The sequence below is a fragment of the Rhyacophila brunnea genome, unplaced genomic scaffold (assembly GCF_057557595.1).
Source record: "Rhyacophila brunnea isolate RB1 unplaced genomic scaffold, BYU_Rbru_1.0 scaffold_3, whole genome shotgun sequence".
NCBI lineage: Eukaryota > Metazoa > Arthropoda > Insecta > Trichoptera > Rhyacophilidae > Rhyacophila > Rhyacophila brunnea.
The window spans coordinates 35,936,523-35,958,754 of NW_028232965.1; the positions used below are offsets into that span (position 1 = coordinate 35,936,523).

At 32.3% G+C, this 22,232-nt stretch overlaps 2 protein-coding genes across 5 annotated transcripts; one reads left to right on the forward strand and one right to left on the reverse strand.

Moving 5' to 3' along the window:
* Positions 1-257: 257 nt before the first annotated feature.
* On the reverse strand, positions 258-20,162 carry LOC147068285 (hydroxyacyl-coenzyme A dehydrogenase, mitochondrial-like). Of its 4 annotated transcripts, XM_085953242.1 has the most exons (6): positions 20,106-20,162; positions 19,801-19,927; positions 19,426-19,701; positions 18,867-18,952; positions 15,758-15,972; positions 12,733-13,190 (listed from the first exon to the last, which is right to left on the reverse strand). In XM_085953242.1, exons 2-6 carry the CDS (start codon positions 19,915-19,917, stop codon positions 12,952-12,954), a joined length of 933 nt encoding a protein of 310 aa, XP_085809368.1. In that variant the 5' UTR covers positions 19,918-19,927; positions 20,106-20,162; the 3' UTR covers positions 12,733-12,951. The 4 variants fall into 4 exon arrangements, with proteins under 4 accessions (XP_085809366.1, XP_085809365.1, XP_085809368.1 ...); XM_085953240.1 differs by lacking the exons at positions 12,733-13,190; positions 15,758-15,972; positions 18,867-18,952; positions 19,426-19,701; positions 19,801-19,927 and adding exons at positions 258-770; positions 1,019-1,211; positions 1,929-2,366; positions 3,567-3,790; XM_085953239.1 differs by lacking the exons at positions 12,733-13,190; positions 15,758-15,972; positions 18,867-18,952; ... (1 more) ...; positions 19,801-19,927; positions 20,106-20,162 and adding exons at positions 258-770; positions 1,019-1,211; positions 1,929-2,366; positions 3,567-3,790; positions 9,559-9,728.
* Positions 20,163-20,567: 405 nt separating this feature from the next.
* Positions 20,568-21,543, forward strand: Taf9 (TBP-associated factor 9). Its single transcript, XM_085953260.1, has one exon. The coding sequence runs from the start codon at positions 20,682-20,684 to the stop codon at positions 21,402-21,404; it is 723 nt and encodes a 240-aa protein (XP_085809386.1). The 5' UTR covers positions 20,568-20,681; the 3' UTR covers positions 21,405-21,543.
* Positions 21,544-22,232: the final 689 nt, after the last annotated feature.

Below are 22,232 nucleotides of genomic sequence, written 5' to 3' on the forward strand. Positions count from 1 at the left end.
TTCTATGGTAGAACTTCATTATAATGGTTTATGAAACAAAGATTTTGTTAATTCTACGATATTTGGATTATGTAGGTTTATGGAGATAATTTTATTGAGAAAAAATGTTGCCATATTATATATTTATAAAGCTAGAGAAAATGAAGACTACTTATCAAAAGTTCATTATCCTGTTAACAAAAACTGCTTTCTTTAAAAACTATTATATCGAGGAACATTTGAATATGTCTGTTATATGTAAATAGAAAATGCATAAATTGAAACAATATTTATTTATTATTTTGGGTGTATACAATATGTTCAGATTCTGCTATCTTGTCTCTAGAAAATGTTCCAAAATTTTTACAACACTATCAATACCTTCGATGTAATTAATGTCAAGAGTTTCATCCTCGCTTGGGAAAGTGTGCGCGAAATCAATAATTTTAACTTTGCACCATGGATTATTCAATTGTGACTCAGTCGCATTCAATTCCTTCAAGGTCGACTGGTACTCTTTCTTAATTTTAGATAAGTAATCACTATAACTGACGTTGAAGGATTGACTTCTTCCTATTTTCCTTACGGTGTCATACCAGGATGTTTGATTGGTGTTTGTCGACGTATTTGAGGGGTTTGACAAGCTGTGTCTTAAAAATGGAATGGAAGGCTTAAACACTGGTCCAGAAAATGAAAATTGACCGCTAAAATTTCCAGTGCCCGAAAAATCCTCCGGCTTGTTAAATGATATTCTTCGTTGTCGCGTAGGTTTCGCTTGATCTGGTACCTTACTGGAAAAAATAATGTATCAGTTGTAGATTTTAAAAGTATTTCACTGCCTGCGTATGAAGATTGGCTTCAATGACTGAACTAAACATCAAAAGAAAATTTAAGGATTATTTATTACCAGTGACAAGACAGATCGATAATAAAGTGATAAATATTGTCTCCGATTTCTTTTAATACCACAACAACGAAAACAAATACTTTTAAGCAGACCCTACATGGTCAATATTTTTTTGTGGTTAAGACGACAAACCTGCTATTCTCATGTGTGTGAAGATTTCGCAACTTTCTACAATCATAGATAACCAGCAACGATGTCGAATATAAGATAACACTTTTTTGTTTCCGGGCCCATTTTTGAATTTTCCATAATACTGTTAACAACTGCATCAAGAGCTCGCGGTTAACTCCGTGGTGGCCTTCCCCGTTCAAGAATATTCTTAGGGCTGAAAATAGTAATTTATACTTCTTAAAATCAAGTCCTATAAAAATTAAGATGCATACATTTCATTGTCACTATAATCCGGCTTGAATCTAGGCTGTTTCCCGAGGAGAATTTTTAACAATTTTTAAAATGAGAAATGCTATTCCGCACTCGCGATGGACGAGCGATAGAATGTCCGCCTTTGAAGCCGTGGATTGCGGGTTCGAATCGTGATCTGGCAAACTCACACTTTGCGTTCAGAGCATAGTCCTAACAAGTTGAGTGATTAGCCTTTTACTCAACCTCACTCACTTACATGCTCTGAATCCAAATACACATTGACAAAAACAATGTGTGAATTTGCCAGACGCTAGATTCTAACCCAAGATTCTCGATTTCAGAGTCAGACGTTCTGTCACTACTCCATAGCAATGATACATGTTGTCAAGGTTATATTTCCATCTAGAGCGCAAAACAATTTTTTTAAATCGTCTAGCCTATAATACACTTGATTCTTGACATCACATCTTGACTGCTGCTTAAAAATCTTAATGATACAATTTAAATGAGTTTTGTGTATATCGCCCAAAATTAAATAAATAATAATTATATTTTCTGCAAAATTCTGCAGCTTTGACTGAGAGTTGTGGTAGAGATTCCATCAGCTAAATTACTATTGTTAGAGACGGACATCTTTTGAACCAAATAGATTGTTAAAAGTAATTAAAGAAAAAATTACCATCAGTCACTGATTCGCCGTTTAATTTTTTTCCGTATTCTTTATTGTACTTGTGTAACCGTTCAGTCGATAATTTGTACACTTGAAATCCCGGGATACAAAAACTGACATCTCTTTTACACTGAGCGTATTTCAATTTTTCTTTTTCGATTTTCTCCGGAGGCGCTGTGGAATCCCACGTTTGCTTTCCAATTTTGATATCGAGCACACAGGGTTCTGACATTCCTTCCGTCAAATTCTCCAGTATGAGAAATTCAGTTTTCTTCCCGTCCACGTTCAGCATTCTGGTGCCATAGAAATTGGCAGTAAAATCTTTAAACTCTAAAAGCATGGGATCTTTTGTCGTTTGCAATTGTTGATAGAAGTTTATTTCACGATTTCCAGTTTCTGGTTTGACAACTGGTTTTAAAATCGATCCATCACTTGATTTGAGCATACCTATAATAAGGCAAGACAATGTAGTAAATGTAATAACTATTATTAAAAAATTACTCATTTAAAAATGTAGCTACAAGATAATATCCAGAGTGTTTGGATCCTCCACCGTTATTTGAGTTAATTTAATTTGAGCGAAATTAGTGTTGTAATGAAACTGAAAAAAAAATAGATCAGCATTTATTTCCCAATTAATTTTATTCAAGAAACCATTTAACACAAAAAAAACATGTAGGTACCCGCAGGTAAAAAGAATAAAATTGTTTTGTTGCTTTCTTGCATTGCGTTGCATTTTTTCTACGAGTTCAAGTTTGGATTCTTTGATAAAACAGTGTTGAGAAAGAGTCGTAATTATTTTGCTCTAAAGTTGAGAGAGAAATTGTATTCCTTGAAGTGATAAACATATTTCATTGAATTTTGTGAATATGTGCAATTTTGAATAACTACAATAATAATGTTTGTTAATCGATCAAATAATAATTGAAACTTATGATCCAACTACGACAAAAATTTTAATGAGGACTTTACTTTATGGCGATAATTTTAAATCATTGGCAGCAATGGTCGTCTTTAAAAAATACATTAATCTGAACTGATCCGTCTAACAAAGTTTTAAGTTTAATATTTATAGCCAGTTATTTTCAATATCATAATATCATACAAAAACCAGCAATGCTTTTGGAGCCCTCAATGCGGACCCATTTGGGAAACACTGATATGGACTAACAATGTATCACTATTTTGTGAAATCCCCACCAAACCTTATTTTGAGATAATTAATAAAAATTGTTTCACTAAGCTGAAGCAATAGATAAATAAAGCAAATACGCAGAATGATACAAAACGGATGGCATAAAAAGGTAAACAAGTAACAATCCGGAAATTTTATTCATTACTCATTACAAAATTTCCTTTTATTTATGTCTGGTTGGACATGAATGCATTCATTCCTTTACATTGTTTTCAGATGAAAAGAATTAATAAAATGTCTGCTTGTCCAATGAAATGATGTTGATTACAGGTACTGTCTTCATTATTTCTGATTCAATATTGCACATTTTTCTCACTGAAATGAGTGTGACATTGTTGTCTTCCAATTTAAGTGAACATTAGATTATTGTGACTTGTCAATACACTGTGGAGAATGCTTTACGAGCAATTATCAAATAATAATAATATGTAATGTAGAAACAAAAATACAACCTAAAGTATTTTTCCCATCAAGAAATTGATGACCGCCAACCTGATGATCCAATTTTTCAATTCCTCCATCGCAGTGCAATTTATTTCCGCTCACAGAAACTGACGGAAACAGCACACTTAACGATTCAGGAACATTTGCCAGCGAGCTGGCGTATTGGCTGTACGACTGAGACCGGTGCCTGCGAAGTCTCGCTCCCCTATTTCTACTCATCGCTGCTTGATCACTAAAAAAAGCCAAATGATATATTGTTAATTAAAATCTTTAGACCCATCGCTTACTTCAAATAGGTACTTCTAAATTAGAAAACAAACTTATACATATAATAAAAATATAATATAGACTTACAAAGAATTCATTTTTAATATTTTTGTTAACAAGCCGTCAAGACGCACAAGAAATCACTGTTTAAAATATGATATATTTTGGGATTAAAGTTTAATCATTTAACATTGATAAAATAAATAAATTTATCATGATAATCCTCCCGATAAATGGATTAAGTTTTTAATAGGTATTACCGATCGAAGATAATTAAAATATTCAGCTCTTGTATATCATTTATATTGTGACATTGATTTGGCAATGAAACTTTGCTTACAAAGAGACAATGTGAACTCAAATTCCCACATAACAAACAGTGCCTGCTGAATACAATTTATCTGATACAAAACACAACAAATACAGCCTTTTGTTATTATAAGTTTGTTTTCTTTATAACCACATTGAATTTATGTTTTTTGTTATCAGTCAAAGGCAATAATAAAAGTTACCTATACATAATATGCTTTCAAATATCATACAAGCGTGTGAGACTTATATGACATTTTTAACTATCTATGAAAAGGACAGTTAAATTTTAAATAACATGCAATGTCAGTAATATTAGTACTTATTATTTGAGCATGGTTAAATCGCCACCTATTTGAATTTTCATTGTCGACAGATAGATATTGTATGTATGCAGACAATACATTATCTTTTGTTATCATTTTACTGCTTATTTACTTTTCCGGTCAGGCCGATTCTAAATGATAATAAAAATTAAATATAATTGCTATACCATTCAAATATTTGGACAATTTTCAGTGATTCTCAAACATTTAAACTTTACAATATGTAAAAGATAGCCTGATTCTGATTATGTTGTTTCCTATGTATGAGTTAGGGACAAGGTAACTTTCCTGACTAAAACAAGATTTCAATGTGAAGGAGCAAATGTATGTAAAACAAAAACAGAAAATACCACACAATTATAGGTATATTTTATTTTTATTTTGGCAAAGAATTTACATTTAAATAGAAACCTTACAATTACGGCTTTTAAACATAGAATGACACGGCCCAGGACATAGTCCTATAGTTTTCGGAAAAAAAATGGCAATATTTACACATGATTGTTACTATTGTTTTTAATATCCTATTTACACGTGCATGTATTTACTGCTGTCAGTACGTATTATCGCGGTGATAACAAAAAAATGCATGTGTAAACGCATTTAATCGTGCAAATTGCAAGAATGCATGCATGAATCAAAAAAGTTCAGAAGCTTCTGAATTTTCACACAACAATTGGACCGTGCAATATCTGCACCCTGCGCAGTAGAACGATAGTAGCGTACCTGCCGATAAAAAAACGAACTAAACCGCGCAGACTCATTTTGGGGTTAACCGATTTTCACGACCTGTCAAATAGTACCAAATAATGATAACTAGGGCCCGGATTTATATGCTAGTTCATGTTTTGTTAGGGTGTATGCACAGCTATGAGAGTTGCACAGAAATCTGTTTTGAAAGACACAGAATCCAAAAATAAAATTTTATTGTGCATATAAATGCATATTTGAGACGTTAGAGCATATTTGAGACATTAGTGCATATTTCATAAATAAATGCATATTTTAGAGCTTTAATTAATTTTAGTTTTTTTAAATTATTTTATCGAAATATAACTAAGTTAGGAAGGAAGAAAGTTTAGATGCACTTGCATTTTTAATGCCATCTCCGAGCTGTGGATTTATCAGTGGAAAAAGTGAAGTCAACTCGGGCACTATTATTTAAAGTTTGCCCAAGTGGACGTTGAGAGGTAGTTTTCCGCATATAAACAAAATACTGACAGATACCTATGCGGAAAAATTTAATGCCAGAGCATAATATTGAAAAAAATAATGTAATTTTTTTTTTCGGGCGAAAAACAGAAAATAGTATTTAGGAATAGTTAAGTGTGTCGTTTTTGTTTTTTAAGTTATGTTTGGTATACATTGCATTTATTATTCAATTATTTGTAGGTACTTGTGAAAAAACTATTTTGAAAATTGTAAATGATTAACTTTATATTCTTTGTTTGTGTTTTTTGTTCTGATATCGTATTATGTTGAAAAATTATTAACTGTTTATTCGATTTTTTGTCAGTAATATTGGGTAAAGTGGGTATTTACAATTTTTTCCCACAAAAATGTAAATTTTTAACTGCATATTTCTTCGGTTTTAGTGCATATTTTATTGATTTTAAGTGCATACGTGCATGCATATAACCATGTTTTTTGTTGCATACAAATCCGGGCCCTAATGATAACATCGCGTCTCGCTTCCTCTTGAAAAATGGATTGGCGAGACAGTCAGCACTTTTATGTGTAAACAGTTATTATCGCGATAGTTTAAAATACACACTATTGGTGCAAGTAAATCCATGCACGTGTACAAGCGCTCTACAGTCAAGAATACGTGCTGCCTGGTTAAAGAGGGGCTGCTTGCGGCATTCGGATGAGGTTATCTTGATTTTTTAAGCAAAAACGTAATCCTGCATACTTGCATGCGTCATTTATAAATTAATTAATAAATAAATCTATATATTAAAAACTTTTTTTCAACAGTGATCACATGACAAATACTAAATTTTCGAATCAAAGTTGATGTTTTTCGGTTAGGTTATCCCGATATAACAATTCACATAGGTTTTCAAATCCTACCGGATAGTAACAGTATGTGCCGTTCGGGTCATCAAAAAAGTATTAATACTTTTCTTCCGATATGATACTAGTCGATACTTTTTTGTCAATATCTATTAGGATTAACATTATGCTACAATATTTGCGTTATTTTGTGCAGAGATTTTTCAACTTTTTGCTCGAGCATATTATCAAGTAAAAAATGTTGATTTACAATTTTTTTTTTTGTTCGCCAATAAATATATACAATAATCATTATGTACCAATTAATAAATACACCATTTTGAAGTTTATAATTTGACAGTGGTTTTTTGTTGTCATCCAACAGTGCAACAGTGTTATGAACTTTTTTAATGCCTAATTAATAATAAATATGAAGCTTTTGTGGGATTAGGCAAATCATGCATTGCTAAGGTGCAGCAAATTAAGGTAGACATTGTATATATTATATACCTACCAGTGGGTGCGTGACTTTTGCTTGTAGGGATGCTATTGAAAATACATTATATACATATTATTTTCTGCATAAGTATTATCTATTTAGAGTTTGTAATTAATTGAAGCTTGCGGTTGGTGGATAAAGCATGAATATTATGTATTATTACAGTCTGTTGGTTCTGATATATTTCGTAATATTAGGAATATGGAACGTTTAAAAGTAAAATTTATCATACGATTTTCACAATAAATACTAATATAATATTATTGCATACTTAATACTTTATCGATTATTTATGGGGTTGCGGAGCATCTACAGAATCTATGGAATGCACGCCACTGATACCTACATATTATAATATTAACAATTTGTTCCGTAATTTACTGTGTCTTAGCAATGCATGATCTGCCTGATCCCACAAGACGTCGCTTATGTTAATATTGTGTGATACTTGATCACGGGTTCTCAAACCTTAGGTAAATTGAAAAAAAAGGAGTATAATACAAACTTAAATAACAGAATTAATTTTTAATGGTTTATCGATGTCGAATATGGACTTTCACATAGTTAATTAAATTATTTTTAAGAACGTAGCATTTGTTATTGAATATACATAACTTTGAACACTTCAAAAACATAGTTGTGAAAAAAAATGATATAGAGGGGGGCTCGAACCCATTTCCATCGAATTCCAGCTAACGTGCTTTACCAGTTATGTCATTCGTGCTCTACCCCGTTACGATAAAATTAACTATTTGATATGCGAATGAAATGTTTATCAAATTCAGTTAATATTGGCGTTAATATTTTCACACAGCACATCTCTACTTTTGAAGTCTCACCACAGCCAGAATTTGAAGCTCAGGACTCAATATGTAGTTAGAACAGTAGACAAAATTAAAAACCTCACAGGTTTGTATTTTCACATTGGTTTTATACACACAAAATTCGTAGCATATGGGCTAAGAGAAAAACATTATAATTTAGTAATAAAATATGTTTCGGGTAATAAACATACAGTCATGTCAAGATAATAAAATAGATGGGTAACGAAAAAATCAGGTTAACATGTTGGTAAGTAAAGAGCAGTTCCTTTATGCCTATTATTAACTACCTATTGCACTTCATCCTGCAGTTCGCTGATCACCATCTTTGACAAACTGTTTGAATAAGCGAATCTTTAGTCTTTTATTTTTAGACTTGTCAAAAAAAGATTCCAGATTTGTCTATAATCACAATATCTAGTTTTGTGTTATGAATAATAACTTTTAGAGCCAACAATGTTAAATATTGATAGACATAATATGATATAAATTGTTATGCAAGATAATGTTTATTTGAGTATTTTGGAATAATAATGAAATAATATACTTAGTTAATGTAAAATAATAACTGAGATTGACTTTTTCATGATACATGATAATAATCAGGCCTGGTTTTACGGCAATTGAAAGAATTTAAAAAAAGACATGTTCATTTCTAATCGTAATGAAATATAATATTTAGTAAAACATTTAAAACTCGGGGTTCATACATAGTAGAATGATAGAATTGTTGGAAAAATTTTACTGTAATATTCCTGCGACTTAAATTCAGAACCACTACCTACCCATTTCATAATATTCAGATTGAGCCACTTGGCGTCATAGGAAAGAAATGCAGTATGAAACAATATTGATATGCGAATAAAGGCAGTCTTTAGTATTTTGTTATTGTATTTATTTCACTGAGAAGTTTAATGCCGACTTCATTTACTGTAATCTTAGTATTATGTCTATGTTAAATGTTGATAAAAACAAGTCGGAGGTTGACGACGGATTACGAGAACTCCAACTACTCAACAACCTCACAATTTTCTCAAAACTCAAAATAAAAATCTGAAAGATTTTGTCAATAGAAAGGCAAGAATGAATTATCAAAATATTTAGTAAAATTGTTACATTGTACCTGGGGGGCTCGCGGACATGCTCTAATCGGACCTCATGCTTGATAGGACTGGCCCTGATATGTGCGGCGGACGAAAATTTTACATAATTTACGCATGTGCACTGTAAGCACAAAAAAATAAGCATAAAACGTAACCAAACATACATTATTTTGAACAAATGCGTGGCAGTGTTACAATACACCACTGAAATTGTATGTTGAAAATAATACCATTACAATTCTTATTTATAGGTTTAATAATAGATTAAACAATGCAATAGTTTACCATTTCACAACTGGCTTTAATGTTTTATTTTCATTATGCGTATTACCTACAGTTAGTAGCAGCTGCTCCAACACCAAGCAAATGCAAATGCACTGCACTCCTTACGATTTTTTAAGTCCTCAAAACTCAATCATGGGCATTGAAAAGAAAATTCGTGGGTTGTAGAGCAATTTATCTCATATTGGTTTAAAAATCAACAGTGAAGTTTTTATGCAAAAGTACCTCCGATCCAGATTTTCCCCTGATTATCGATGGACAAAACATCAATAGTGTCCAGAGTTTTACATACCTTGACATGCACAATACGGGATACGACATTTCGAAAAATGATAAACTGCGATTGGGAATGGTTGGAGCAACATTGAGTTTGATATGGGAATGTCAAGGACTAATACCTGTACTCAGTTAAAACCAAATTCCGCCTGATTAATGCTTGCATTCTGATAGTGATGCTTTATGGTAGCGGATCATAGCAACCAATACTGAAAAATATACAAAATATTATACCTTAACACTGTTTATTTGTTTTATTTAATAGTACAACTGAACGTATTAATAAAATTAATTAGAATGTATAACTTAATGGAGGGTAAATATCAAATGTATCTTACGGGTTTTTACAAATACTTGAAATTTTCAAAGTTTGTTTTCATAATAAGATTTTTACCTTCTTTTTACATATGCGAGAATTAACTGTATTCATTGTCAGTGTGCATTTACCATTGGTGAGTGCGCATAGTGCCTAAAGAAGCCGAAAGGCGAAACCCGGGTCGCAAAAAAACGACTCTAATGGAATAGTACAAAACTTAGAAACAAAGTCGATTGAAAATAATATTTCTTAAGAAAACAATATAGGTATGAATACAATATGTTGTTTTCGCTGGAATTTTATCTATTGTCTCGAATTATAAAAAGATATTTTATGTAAATTGTCAATGAAGTACTTAAATAATCAAGCTATATTTAAAAACCTACCAAAATTTAAATTTCATATCTCTCTTCTTTTTGTGCCATATCCGTTATCGGTTATGATGATTTTGTGGCTGTCTATTCCCTGTCACTGCTCTAAGGGCTTAGACACACGGTGCTGCAAGATGGCGCGTTTGCATCACATTGACGCAAATACTAGGTATATCTGACATAACCAAACCGACTTAAACACGGGAACCTGTATGAATTAATATTATGCTGTTTTCGCTGGTGACCATTCTATCATCGTGAATTATAAAATATTTTCCGGTCACATCCGATTCTAATAAGATCATATGGGCCTCCACAGAGTGGAGGTTTTAATTAATAGATTTTGTTTTTACGAGAAATGGATGTCAGCCACTTGCTCAAGCTATTAGGTCCATACTCTGACTCATACACAAATTGAAAAACAATATGTGTATTTGTCGGACCCAGGATTCGAGCCTGGGACCCACATCGCTATAGGCCAACGCTTAAGCCGCGCGGCCATCGTGGCTATATTAATATGATAGTGGAAAATTATTGTAATTACTGTTCACTACAATATAATGAATGTGCTAACATGCATTGTAAAAAAATACTTTTTACAATTCCAGATTAATAATCGATATTGTTATCCTACATTTCAAAAATGTTAATTTGATTATATTTTAGTTGATTAAAAGGCGCAAAAAGTATTCATATCACACAGTTGTTTTTATTCGAAGGAATCACCTCACAAATTAACTTGATGTACACATAGCCGGTTTTGAGGAAGGTTTTGTTGAATTAAATTTATTAAAACATTATTGGTGCAAGAACTTTATTTAATGAAGTATCCATGAAACTGGTCATAAAGGTGCAATGATGATAATATGAAGGCTCCAAACGATTATGTATACACATTTTCGATCAAAATAAAATTGATAGACCGATGACAATGCTCAATTTAATGACTAAAAGATAGCAATATCATTAATTCATAATGCTATAAAAAATTTCTTCCCGAACAGTTTGTTTTGGCGGACAGACCCCTCTTGTTCAAAACTAACGAAGTGGCAATTAGTCATATCTTTTTCATATTCCAGATAGGTTAATTTTTTACTACTTTTTTAATATAAATGCTGCACAAAATTCCCAACAGTATTTTGCATTCTATATACGTGTAAAATGATGCCGCATTATGGCGTATTCGACACATACACTGATACGAGATGTATTTGTTTATAAATACTATAATATGCCAAATTCCATACGAAATATAGTTGCATTTTAAATGTATATAAAAAAAAGTTCGGTTAACTCACAAGCGACATTAGAAAATAATTGAGGGACATTGGATTGAACAAATACAAGTGCCATATAATTATGAGCGGTTTTCACAACACCACATACCTATTTACGTGTGAAACAGAATTTAAACATCCAACTGCTTTGTATGAAAAGTTATAATAATTTTTGTTACAAAATTAGATTATATTCCATGGATTCCAGTGTATATAAATTATTTTACAATCAACGTATGTATAATGCAACTTCTATATCAAAAACTATGTCACTACAGTCGTTTTTGAAATTAAAACCTTCCCTCTGCAATTACTCTCGACATAGTTCAATTTGTGTTCGATATAGCGCGGAGTTTTATTAACATTACAATGCCTAAACCTTTGCGGAAGCAGACAAAGAGCATTATTTCAAATATAGAGTATCTGCAATGACAAGTCAACACACAAAGAGCATGTGACGTGACAGTATCAACGCCCAAAATCCACATGACATAACAGTATCAGCACATGTAGCGCGATGATGTAGAAGACTTGATATAGAAATTGGTCTATAATTTAAATATTTTGGTCAGATTTGTACTCCTTAAAATACTAATCATACAGATTGCATAAAATGTGATGTCATGTCATACCAGCATATGGAAGGATTAGGGAATTTTAATAGCCACAAAAATTATGCTTGTGCAAACATTAGTGTTCTCCATGTACGGTGTCGAGTGACGGACCCTGAGGGCAAGGTGAAAGGCAATTGATGCTTTCAAAATGTGGTGTTGGCGCCAAATGTTTCAGAGCACAGGACAAATTAGTCAATCATTCAGAGACTACAGATAAAGGAACGGCTCTCAACGATATGTCTGAGATAGATTCTCAGTTTTTTTGGTATATTGTTGGCGCAGATTGGATAACCTAGAGACTGGTGATTTTGGGTAGCCTCTAGGGAAGGCGCGCTGTAACTACCAAGTGAAGGAGCTCACCGAGGACAGCCTTCACTCTGCCCTGAGAGAAACAGAGGACCGAGAGGGGTGGAAAGTCTTGGTCGCTCTAAAGATGATGGAATTTCAAGGTGGCCACAATCCTCAACCATGAGGAAACAGCCAACAAGAAAATACTAAAAAGATTAATAAACAAGATGAAATATCAATTTCTTTTTCTTGGATCATTTGAGAACTTGACCTCATTTACAGAATGTTGAAAACAGTTATGTAGAATTTACAATCACACATTTAACTTTGAAATCAATTTACTCAACTCGGTCACCAGTGCGCTTGTATTTGCTCAATCTTCCGCAACTCAATTTATTCAACAAGCAAAACAATAAATAAAACAATCAAATAACATTATAAAAATAGTATATTTCATAATATTATAGGATAAAAAATTAAATTCTTAAATATATCTGGATAAAAACATTCAAGAGTATTTTTAATGATGACAATAATTATTCTTTATTTTGTATGAGTCGATTAATGATTTATTTAATTTAAAATGCTAATAAGTGAATTGCAAAGAGTATCATTTTTGTAACGTTTTTTTAAAGTAAAAGCGAGAGTATTATTTTTTATGGTTGTAGAATCCTTCGCCGGTTTTGTTTCCTAATTTTCCTTCAGCAACAAGTTTATCCAACAAGGGAATCGGTTTGAACAGAGGGTTGTCAGGGAATTTTTTGTGCCAGCCGTCAATGATTGCTTTTGTCGTGTCATGGCCGACATAATCGGCCAACTCAAGAGGTCCCATCGGATAACCCGCACCTAACTTCATCGCAATATCAATATCCCTTGCAGAAGCATCACCTGTGTATATAAAAAAAAATTGCTTGATAAAGAATGTTTAGCAAAATATCACGATTTGCCGATGTTCGAGAGCAAGAAATTGATTAGGACTTCATTGAATGTAATATCCAAGAGACTTTGGAAGGACTCTGTGCAGAAGAAAAACGTTAAGTTCCAGTTGCATAACATTTTTTTTTACAATGGTTGGTTGTTATCCATTCACCCAAACTCTTGGCTCCATGCCTTGTTTCCAAAAATACACATTGTGAATTTGACATTTTGGGTGGGATTAGGACCAAATATAACATATTATTATATGGATTAAAAAAAGACACCATGCCAACTCACAGTGGACACACGATAAAGAGGTTCTGCTAATATATGATATCACAGAAACAAATTAATGAACAGTTGTTAAATGTTAATATTTATTAGTTTTATTATGATGAAATTTAATTATATTATTATATTTAATAATATTAAGTGCATCATATCAATTAATTGCTAATGGGTTTAAATATGTAAAATAAAACTATGGGCCTTTACTGCTAGAAAATAATGTGAGAGCAAAGTTCGCATAATTACATTAATGCTGTCGCACAAACCAAAGTTTGATCAACAAACTCGCCAATAAACAATAAATTATTCCAATAACAGAAATTAATCATCATTGTAAATATGTTGTACTTATTGGTGAATCAGGGGTGATCAATTAGTAATTTTATAATGAATTTCATTTAAAAAATATAGTTCAATGCGTAACATAGTGGCATCTCATTCAAAGGCTCCGAGTTAGATTTCAGGTGAGACACAATACATTTATATTATTTTCTCAAAACTTGGGTGTTTCTACAAATCTAATTAAAGATATAAGTAAATAATTATCAACATACATATGAAGCGCTTACTTTCAATAGCGGCTTAAACAGTTTTATGCAATTTTGAGATAAATTGATACGTCATTTCAATTTATCTATCTTTACTACCGTTTTAGCCGATGAAACTAAGGTAGATTTTTAATAATTAATATCGACGTATTTAGCGAGTTTTGAAATTAAAACTCAGACGATACTATGGTAGACAAATATATTTATTAAAATATATATCCAACTCAAAATACTCGAAAAACTATTTTAGCCGCTTTTGAAAGTAAGCGCTTCAAATTGTGTAATATACCACCTTCTGTCTATGTATAACTGTATAGTGGTATACTTAAAATGTTCAGGTTTAAAGGGTATAACTAGTTAATTAGATAACAGTAGAATTATTGTCAATATGCAAAAGCGAGCAAAGTTCAAAATAGATAAAGTTTGACAAGAGATTATGGTGACACATTTTATAACAAATATTAAAATTAGTAATAAATAATTAATTGCATGTTTTCTTTCATATTTCAGCATAATTTTTCCATGACAGATTTCATATTTGATATTTATGATTACAAAGTTGTGTTTTTATGATTTATGTAACAATCAGTGGTGTCACTAAAAAAATGATATTATTTACTTGAAACCTAAAAGAAAATATATAATTAAAAAAAATATAATATTATGATAGTCATCCACTAGGTGGTTTATTTGTGAACATTATCTTTAGTACATAATAATAATTAATTAATAATTAATAATAGTTACATAATAAGCACAAACAAGCCAAGCATGGTAAGATAGATTCTTTTTTGCAACACGGAACAAAATGAATGTTATTTTTTCAGTTTATTGCATAGACATATAGCTTTTATTTTATGTATGACGTTTATTTTATTAAGAAGTGTTTACACATTTTTAATTGTTTTCCTTTAATCCCTGTTGATCACAAAATTTTGCTTATCACAACAGTGTTCAAAACGTAATTCCCGCGATCAACCTGTGCGGGGTTACCTGTACATATGAAGCGAGATAACCATTCCATATAATGTAATTGTAGCACACGTCGCATAGAATCAATGTGGCCTCAATTCAATGTCAACTCAGAATAATCGGCAAAATTGCTTACCCGTACTCGCATAAAGACTTTTTCAGCTTCGACTCAACTGTCAAACATTCAAGCAGGCTAAATGTCATCAGACATAACACAAGCAGTGATTTTGACAAATAAAAGAAAGCGGAAATATTGGGTGCATTTGCCAATCATAGATAATAACATTGACATCCAGCGCATTTATTGTTGCAAGGATATTTATCAATCTCTTGGATGAAAAAGATGTTACTACGATCGTCAGCCATTATCGTGCTTTACATTTGACAGATGACAATATCACTAAGTGCAACAAAAAGCCTCAAGTGTGTAGTATTTTTACTAATTTAGTTACAGGCAAACTATTTTACCTAATGTTGAAACAACTCTGTCAGTATATTAAGTTATATTTTGTGATTGTCAAGTAAATTACATATACACAGTTGATGAATTGTGGTTGCGTTGAGTTTGTATGTGGAAGTTCGCTTAAATATGTACCTACTAGGTATCAGGTTACTTTACCAAACTAGTTTTATGAATATTTGAGTTTATTCGTACACTCATAAGAATATCATATTTATATAAAAAAAACTATATTAGGAAATTAAAACTATATTAGTTTCTGTTCTGACCTCTTTCTAAAAGACGAACAGCCTCCCCCATGTAAGGAACGAGAAGCCTATTGACAACGAATCCGGGAGTGTCTTTGCATGTGATGCATGTTTTACCGATAGCTTTACCCCACGCCATCAAGGCTTGGTATACCTCCTCAGAAATCTCAGGTGTGCGGACCACCTCTAGAAGTTTCATCACAGGGACGGGGTTGAAGAAATGCAGACCGCCGAACCTAAAAGACCAAAGTATTAAATACTACAATCTCAATAATTAATGATGAGCATTGAACGAATGCACTGAATGTAAGAAAATAAAAAACATTGTTGTACTTCTTTAGGAAAATTAAGAGTCAAATAAAAACGATGTAGGCATGATGTTTGTACAACTTAAAGGTATAGATTTACCATCGTAAATTGGCAGCCGGTCGAATTTGAAACTAAAATTGTCTATCGAGGATAAATTTGTCACAAATGCCATTTAATTTTACAACATGTTTCTCGAATTGTGGATTGCGCTTGCGTTTATTTAGCTCTCATGGCGTCAAAATATCAAAATCACATTATATTTAGTGTTGATAAATAAAATATACCTACCTATTAAAAAAAGAGATCAACAAGTGAAAAATGCTTTTTCCTTTTAAATAAGGAATGTACCTAATACATAATTTTATATTTGATATAGTATTTTATAATCGAATGAGTGTTTGTTGCTAATTTAGGTAGGTACGCTGTTTTTCTTGCTCGCAAGATTTTTATTGTTTGTACATTTGAAAACATAAAGAGCATTTTAGATTATTAATAAACGAATGTGACCTTTTAATATTTGACATTATTCGATAGCTACTTAGCACCAGTTATTTGGTAAGTATTTAAAGTAAGCTATATTTTAATATAATCAACAACGAATTATGTCTCCACGAAGAAATTAATGTAGACATCCGAAAATAACTCCGGGCGATTGGGCGTTATGACAAATTTATTCCAGACTGAGTCAAATGTTTACATTTTGAAACGTCAGCGTGCAGGATTCGGGGTATATATTTTGTTATTGAAAATACAGAAGAAATAAGTATAGTGCATAACGGCAAGTAGTTCTAAAACAGTTGGTGGAAATGTCAGAGACATCATTCTAAAAGTATGGCAATTCTGCGATGACGAAAAAGGACAAAACGAAATGATTATTTATATTGATAATGGAATACAACGGCCAGTCGCCATGACAGTTGTTCAGTGTTACCAAGTTGCATTTATATTACAACGCAAGTAATTTCTTATTTTTTTAAGTTTTGTTCAAAGTTATGATATAAATAAAAATTAATGTCGGATAGCAATATAAATGAATACTTACTTATTATTTGTGTATGTAAACGGATTTATATAGAAATTTAGTGTATTAATTAAACTGACATTTACAAGTTTGAATTCCATAATATGACCTCGACTGGTTTTATTTTTACTGTAAATGGTCCTAAGAGTGACACAGAATCGGATGATAGTCTATCTGGAATTGAACCATTATAGTAGTTATATAATTTCTACATTGTTTGTGTAATTTATAGTTATCGGGTTTCATTTAAAATTCCATTTATGTTGATACTATTTTACTGTCTTTAGAGTTAATTTAATTTACTTTCGCTTTTTTTATTATATTTTTTTCCATGACTAAAATATACACAATACAGTCGGACCTCGACTTACGAACGTTCGACTTTCGCACAATTCGCTATTTCGCACATTTCAAAAAAAAACGTTTTTTTAAAACGTCGCGCTGGCCGTGGAGTTAAGACATAATAAGATTTATAAACAAGAGTGAGAAACAGAAAAACTGCAGTGTTGATAGGTACGAACAAAGAGAAATCAAGGACTTATAAACTTCGCACGACGTTCTGATTGCGGTGAATCTTTTTCTTCAATCGGACGTTCGTATGATACAAACAGGTCTACTACTATATTATGTACGTTCAAAATTGTGGAAATATATCTTTAAAGGTTGTTTCCAAAAGACACGGCATAGTTATGGATGAAATGGAAAAATATTTGTCATCATGGATCGACGACCAACATCAAAAAGATGTCCCTCTGAATATTTCAATTATTCAAGCGAAGGCTCTTAGTTTGCACAGAGATTGGAAGGCTAGATTAAAAGAAGATTCTAACACAATTTTCAAGCAAGTAACGGTTGGTTTATATTAAATTCACTGGAGAATCGGCTGATTTTCGCGGAGAATTTATTTCCTCATTATCCAAAATTATTGAAGATGGAGAATATTCCTCTAGCCAAATATTTAATGTAGATGACACAGGTTTATTTTGGAAAAAATGCCTAGTCGTACATTCTTATCTAAGGAAGAATCAGTTGCCCCTGGGCATAAACCTTCTAAAAACCGATTGACATTGCTTCTTGGTGGAAACTTGGCTGGTGATTTAAAATTGATGCCAATGTTAATTTATCAACCAGAAAATACCAGTGCATTGAAAGGGAAGGATAAAGAATTGTATCCAGTAATCAAATAAAGATAAAAAAAGCCTGGGTTTACTGCGTTAATATTAAAAGATTGGTTCACTTTACATTTCGTGCCAGCAGTTAAGCAATATTGTAAAGTTAATAATTTACCACTTAAAATGAGAAAAAGAATAGTGGCAAACAGTTAACTCTTGATAACTTTTTAAGGGAAACATCCGCAAACCCCACTTAAACATGTCTCTTAAGCATCTTATATTTACTTGATAAATACATATTTCAAAATACACACAATTAATTTTTTTTTTACTTCCCTCTACTTTCGAACATTCAACATTCGCACACCTTTTCAGGAACCAATTATGTGCGAAAGTCGAGGTCCTCCTGTACTACTTTATATTTTCCAATTTCTGATTTTTCCAACTATGCATTTCTTCCTCATGGTTATAAAAGAAGTAACACGTTTTTATTTTGATTGTGTTAATTTTTTATTTTAATAATATTTGTACCTATATCTACTACCAATAAAAAATTATAAATTACCATTTTTTGTTAGTTATGGCAACATTCTCAATGTCATACTAGCGCCCTCGCTGAAATGCCAATTTATGATGGTAGATCTATACAAGAAAATTGTTTGAGATATAAAAAAAATGACAACATTACCTATCTTTCCTTTTAACAACAGATGCGATTTCACCAATTGATAAAGATGACGTGTTGGAAGCAAATATTGTGTGCGCTGGAGCAATCTAAAAAGTTGAATTAAGAAGTTTTTTTAATAGTACTTATACCATTATTATTTCCCCCCACCTCCTTTCAAAATATTCTGCAAAATGACGAAACCATAGACTAAATTTTCACCGCGACAGCGTGACAGTAGGCGACATGCACCTCAATGTGGGTAGCGCTTTACACTTGACGCCATTCTCAAAAACAGTATTGCGTTTTGGTAAACCATACAGGAGAATTCGTAGTGTCAGGGGTGAATATTATAGCTGAGTGGTAAATTATGTAAAGTAGTGTGCAATGCAACCATTAACGCTGGAGATGGACATGTGGGTATGGAAATAATTCATAAAGATGAGCATCACGTCATGTCATAGACTTTTGTTAAGCACTGGAGTAGCAATTAAAATTTTTGGAGACACATCGCATGGTATCACAGCACAAACAGTAGTTTAATTGAATTTATATTAAAATATTTAAATGTATAAGTACTTACAGCATCGAGACCACTGAATAGCTTATGTTTGATTTCTATATTCTCAATGATAGCTTCGACCACAAGGTCTGCTGACTTCACGGACTCCAAAATATCAGTGGAGCTTTTCAATCTGGCGAGGGTATCAGTTACAAATTTTTCCCCCGCAGCTGAGTCATCTTTGAATGTCTTTTTCGCAACTCGGCCTACGTTGGTTTGAATCGAAACCTGAGCTTTCTTTAAGGCATCGCCATTAACATCGGTCAATATAACACTGTGTCCAGTCTGGGCGGCTACCTAAAATTATATTTACAGTAGGAAGATTACTGAACGTCGCCTTGTTTTTGAATATCATATTATATAAATTAATAATTTATATAAGAACTATAGGTTTACCTGTGCAATGCCCGATCCCATAAGCCCACCGCCGATAACTGTCACATTTTTAATTATATTTTGAGACACACTCGACGTCGCGAACCCTCGTTTCAACAGAGCGAATGCTTGAGCCATGGCGGAGTGTCTAAAAGAAGAGAACACTTAACGAACTGAACGCTCTTTGAAGAAACCGAATTATTATATGTCTAGATTATCAAATATAATTATCGGAAGTTGAACTTTGCTCACACAACTACATACATACTTCTAAATAAACATATTAGGTACATAGAACGGTAAACACAAATAAAAACATGGCATACCTATACAGTATACACGATACGGTTGTGCTGTCACTGAAAAAAAACTGATCTAGAACTAAAATCAATATCGCAATCTGACAGGTATGTAAATTGCAAATTAAATAACGAAAACCTGTCTAACAAGATATTTTCTTATTATTTATTTAGCTGTATAATAAAAAAATGTGATATTTATTTTTGACAGCTTACAATACAGTTGCCATTATAATAAAAAAAATATTTGCGAAATAAATTCTCTACATTGCAAATCTGACACTTTATACCCAGTACTAATGCACAAAATAGTGTTGACGTAGTACTTAGGTAGTATAGTGTGACACATAATATTTCTGAATAATAATTTATTGATTTTGAGCGAATGATCGAAATATTATTGTCAAATCAATTTATTCTTTGCGTCGTCTAGTAATGGTAAAATCAAAGACAACATTTACGTAAACTGGCAATACGAATCACCATTGACCATCGACAATAACTTGTTTTCCGCTGGCGTTTTGTTCGTGTTGGCGTTTAATTTTGACAGAGAAATTTAATTATTATTCCTATAGAAGTTCTAAGTTGAAGTAAGACAACAATATGACAGAAAAGTCTGAAAAATCTAAATCTTCATCACAGACAAAACATATTCCTAAAGATGCTCAAGTGATTATGTCGATTATGAAAGACATGGGCATCTCAGATTACGAGCCCAGAGTCATTAACCAACTTTTAGAATTTACCTATCGATATGTGACATGTATTTTGGATGACGCCAGAGTTTTTGCTAACCATGCGAAGAAGAAAGTCATCGACCTGGAAGACGTCCGCCTGGCTGTTCAAATGCAACTCGATAAGTCATTCACTACACCGCCCCCGAGGGAAGTTTTGTTGGATGTTGCGAGAAGTAAAAACATAACTCCGCTCCCGTTGATAAAGCCTCACTGCGGATTGCGGCTGCCTCCTGATCGTTATTGTTTATCGTCATGTAACTACAAGCTAATGAAATCATACATTCAAAAGAAACCTGCAATGAAATGTGCCATACCTAGTTTAAATTCCAAATTGAATCAGAAGAATGCTAACCAAAACATGATTGTGAAACGACAAGGGTCTTTAGTGACCGTACCTAAAACGCAATCTGTAAATGTGCCAAAGCCGGTCTTCAAGTTCAGTTCTAATAAACAGATGGCGAAGCCGCCCGTTAAAGTCGCATCGTCAGTTTCTGCCTCGAATCAGCAATCGACTGTCAAGATCGAAATGGACGTTGACACACAGGCTGTCAAAAGGAAGCGAGAAGATGATGATTATGATGTTCTTTGATCCAACTCCCGAGTGCATGTCTAAATTTACCATATATGATGGAAAAGTAAATTCACTCACTGAAAAAATCGATTTTTCAGATTTATAACTGGGTATGAATGAGCTGGTGTTACAGCTGTCAAGAAAGTATCAATACCGATTGTGTATTATTTTTTTTGACAGATAATTTTCTTATATGATACCATGGCCCTAGTTAGTGTACTGTAAATATGTTGAATGTATTACTTTTGGAGGTTATACTATTTCTGTTAATATTATAATCAAGTACATACTCTAATTTTATGATGGTTTTGTTTTGCAGTTACCTACTACGTGTGACTAGCGCCTTCAGCATTATCTCGGAATGCTTGCCTCTTTTCTTCTTCGATGAGTCAAGTTTAATCGCACGGTTGCTTTAAAACAATATTAATGTATTTGGCTAATAACCAATTCTCATAAAATGCGTGTTAGATTTCAGAGGAAAATTTAACCTTATGTTTGTCGATAATTTAAGAGCCAGCCAGAGGGTCGCTATAAAATCGCATTAACTGTGGGTTTATTTTTGTGAAGGAGTGCATTGTAAAATAATATATTAATAATAATGTAAGTTTCTTAATAAAAATCTCACTATTATTTATCTTTGTTATTAATTTTTGCTTACCCTACCTACATACTTAAAAAATCCACATTAATGAAATGTGTCAGAAGAGAATATAATGTGTCAATATTTATTACATTACTAATTGATCAAATGTTTATTGAAGCATCGTCACCCTAGTATTGGTCTTGTGAAGCTCCATTTTTGGACGTTAATGCAGTTCATTTCACGGATTAAAATCGTTAAAAAAA

Bases quoted from the DNA above. Each gene is read 5' to 3' on its own strand.
- LOC147068285 (XM_085953239.1), bottom strand. From the start codon at position 9,602: ATGCAAGCATTAATCAGGCGGAATTTGGTTTTAACTGAGTACAG. The intron at 3,791-9,558 runs GTATTAGTCCTT...GGCTTTTTTTAG, and splicing joins TTGGTTTTAACTGAGTACAG to TGATCAAGCAGCGATGAGTA. The intron at 1,212-1,928 runs GTAATTTTTTCT...TACTATTTTCAG, and splicing joins CGGCGAATCAGTGACTGATG to CCCTAAGAATATTCTTGAAC.
- Taf9 (XM_085953260.1), top strand. From the start codon at position 20,682: ATGACAGAAAAGTCTGAAAAATCTAAATCTTCATCACAGACAAAACAT.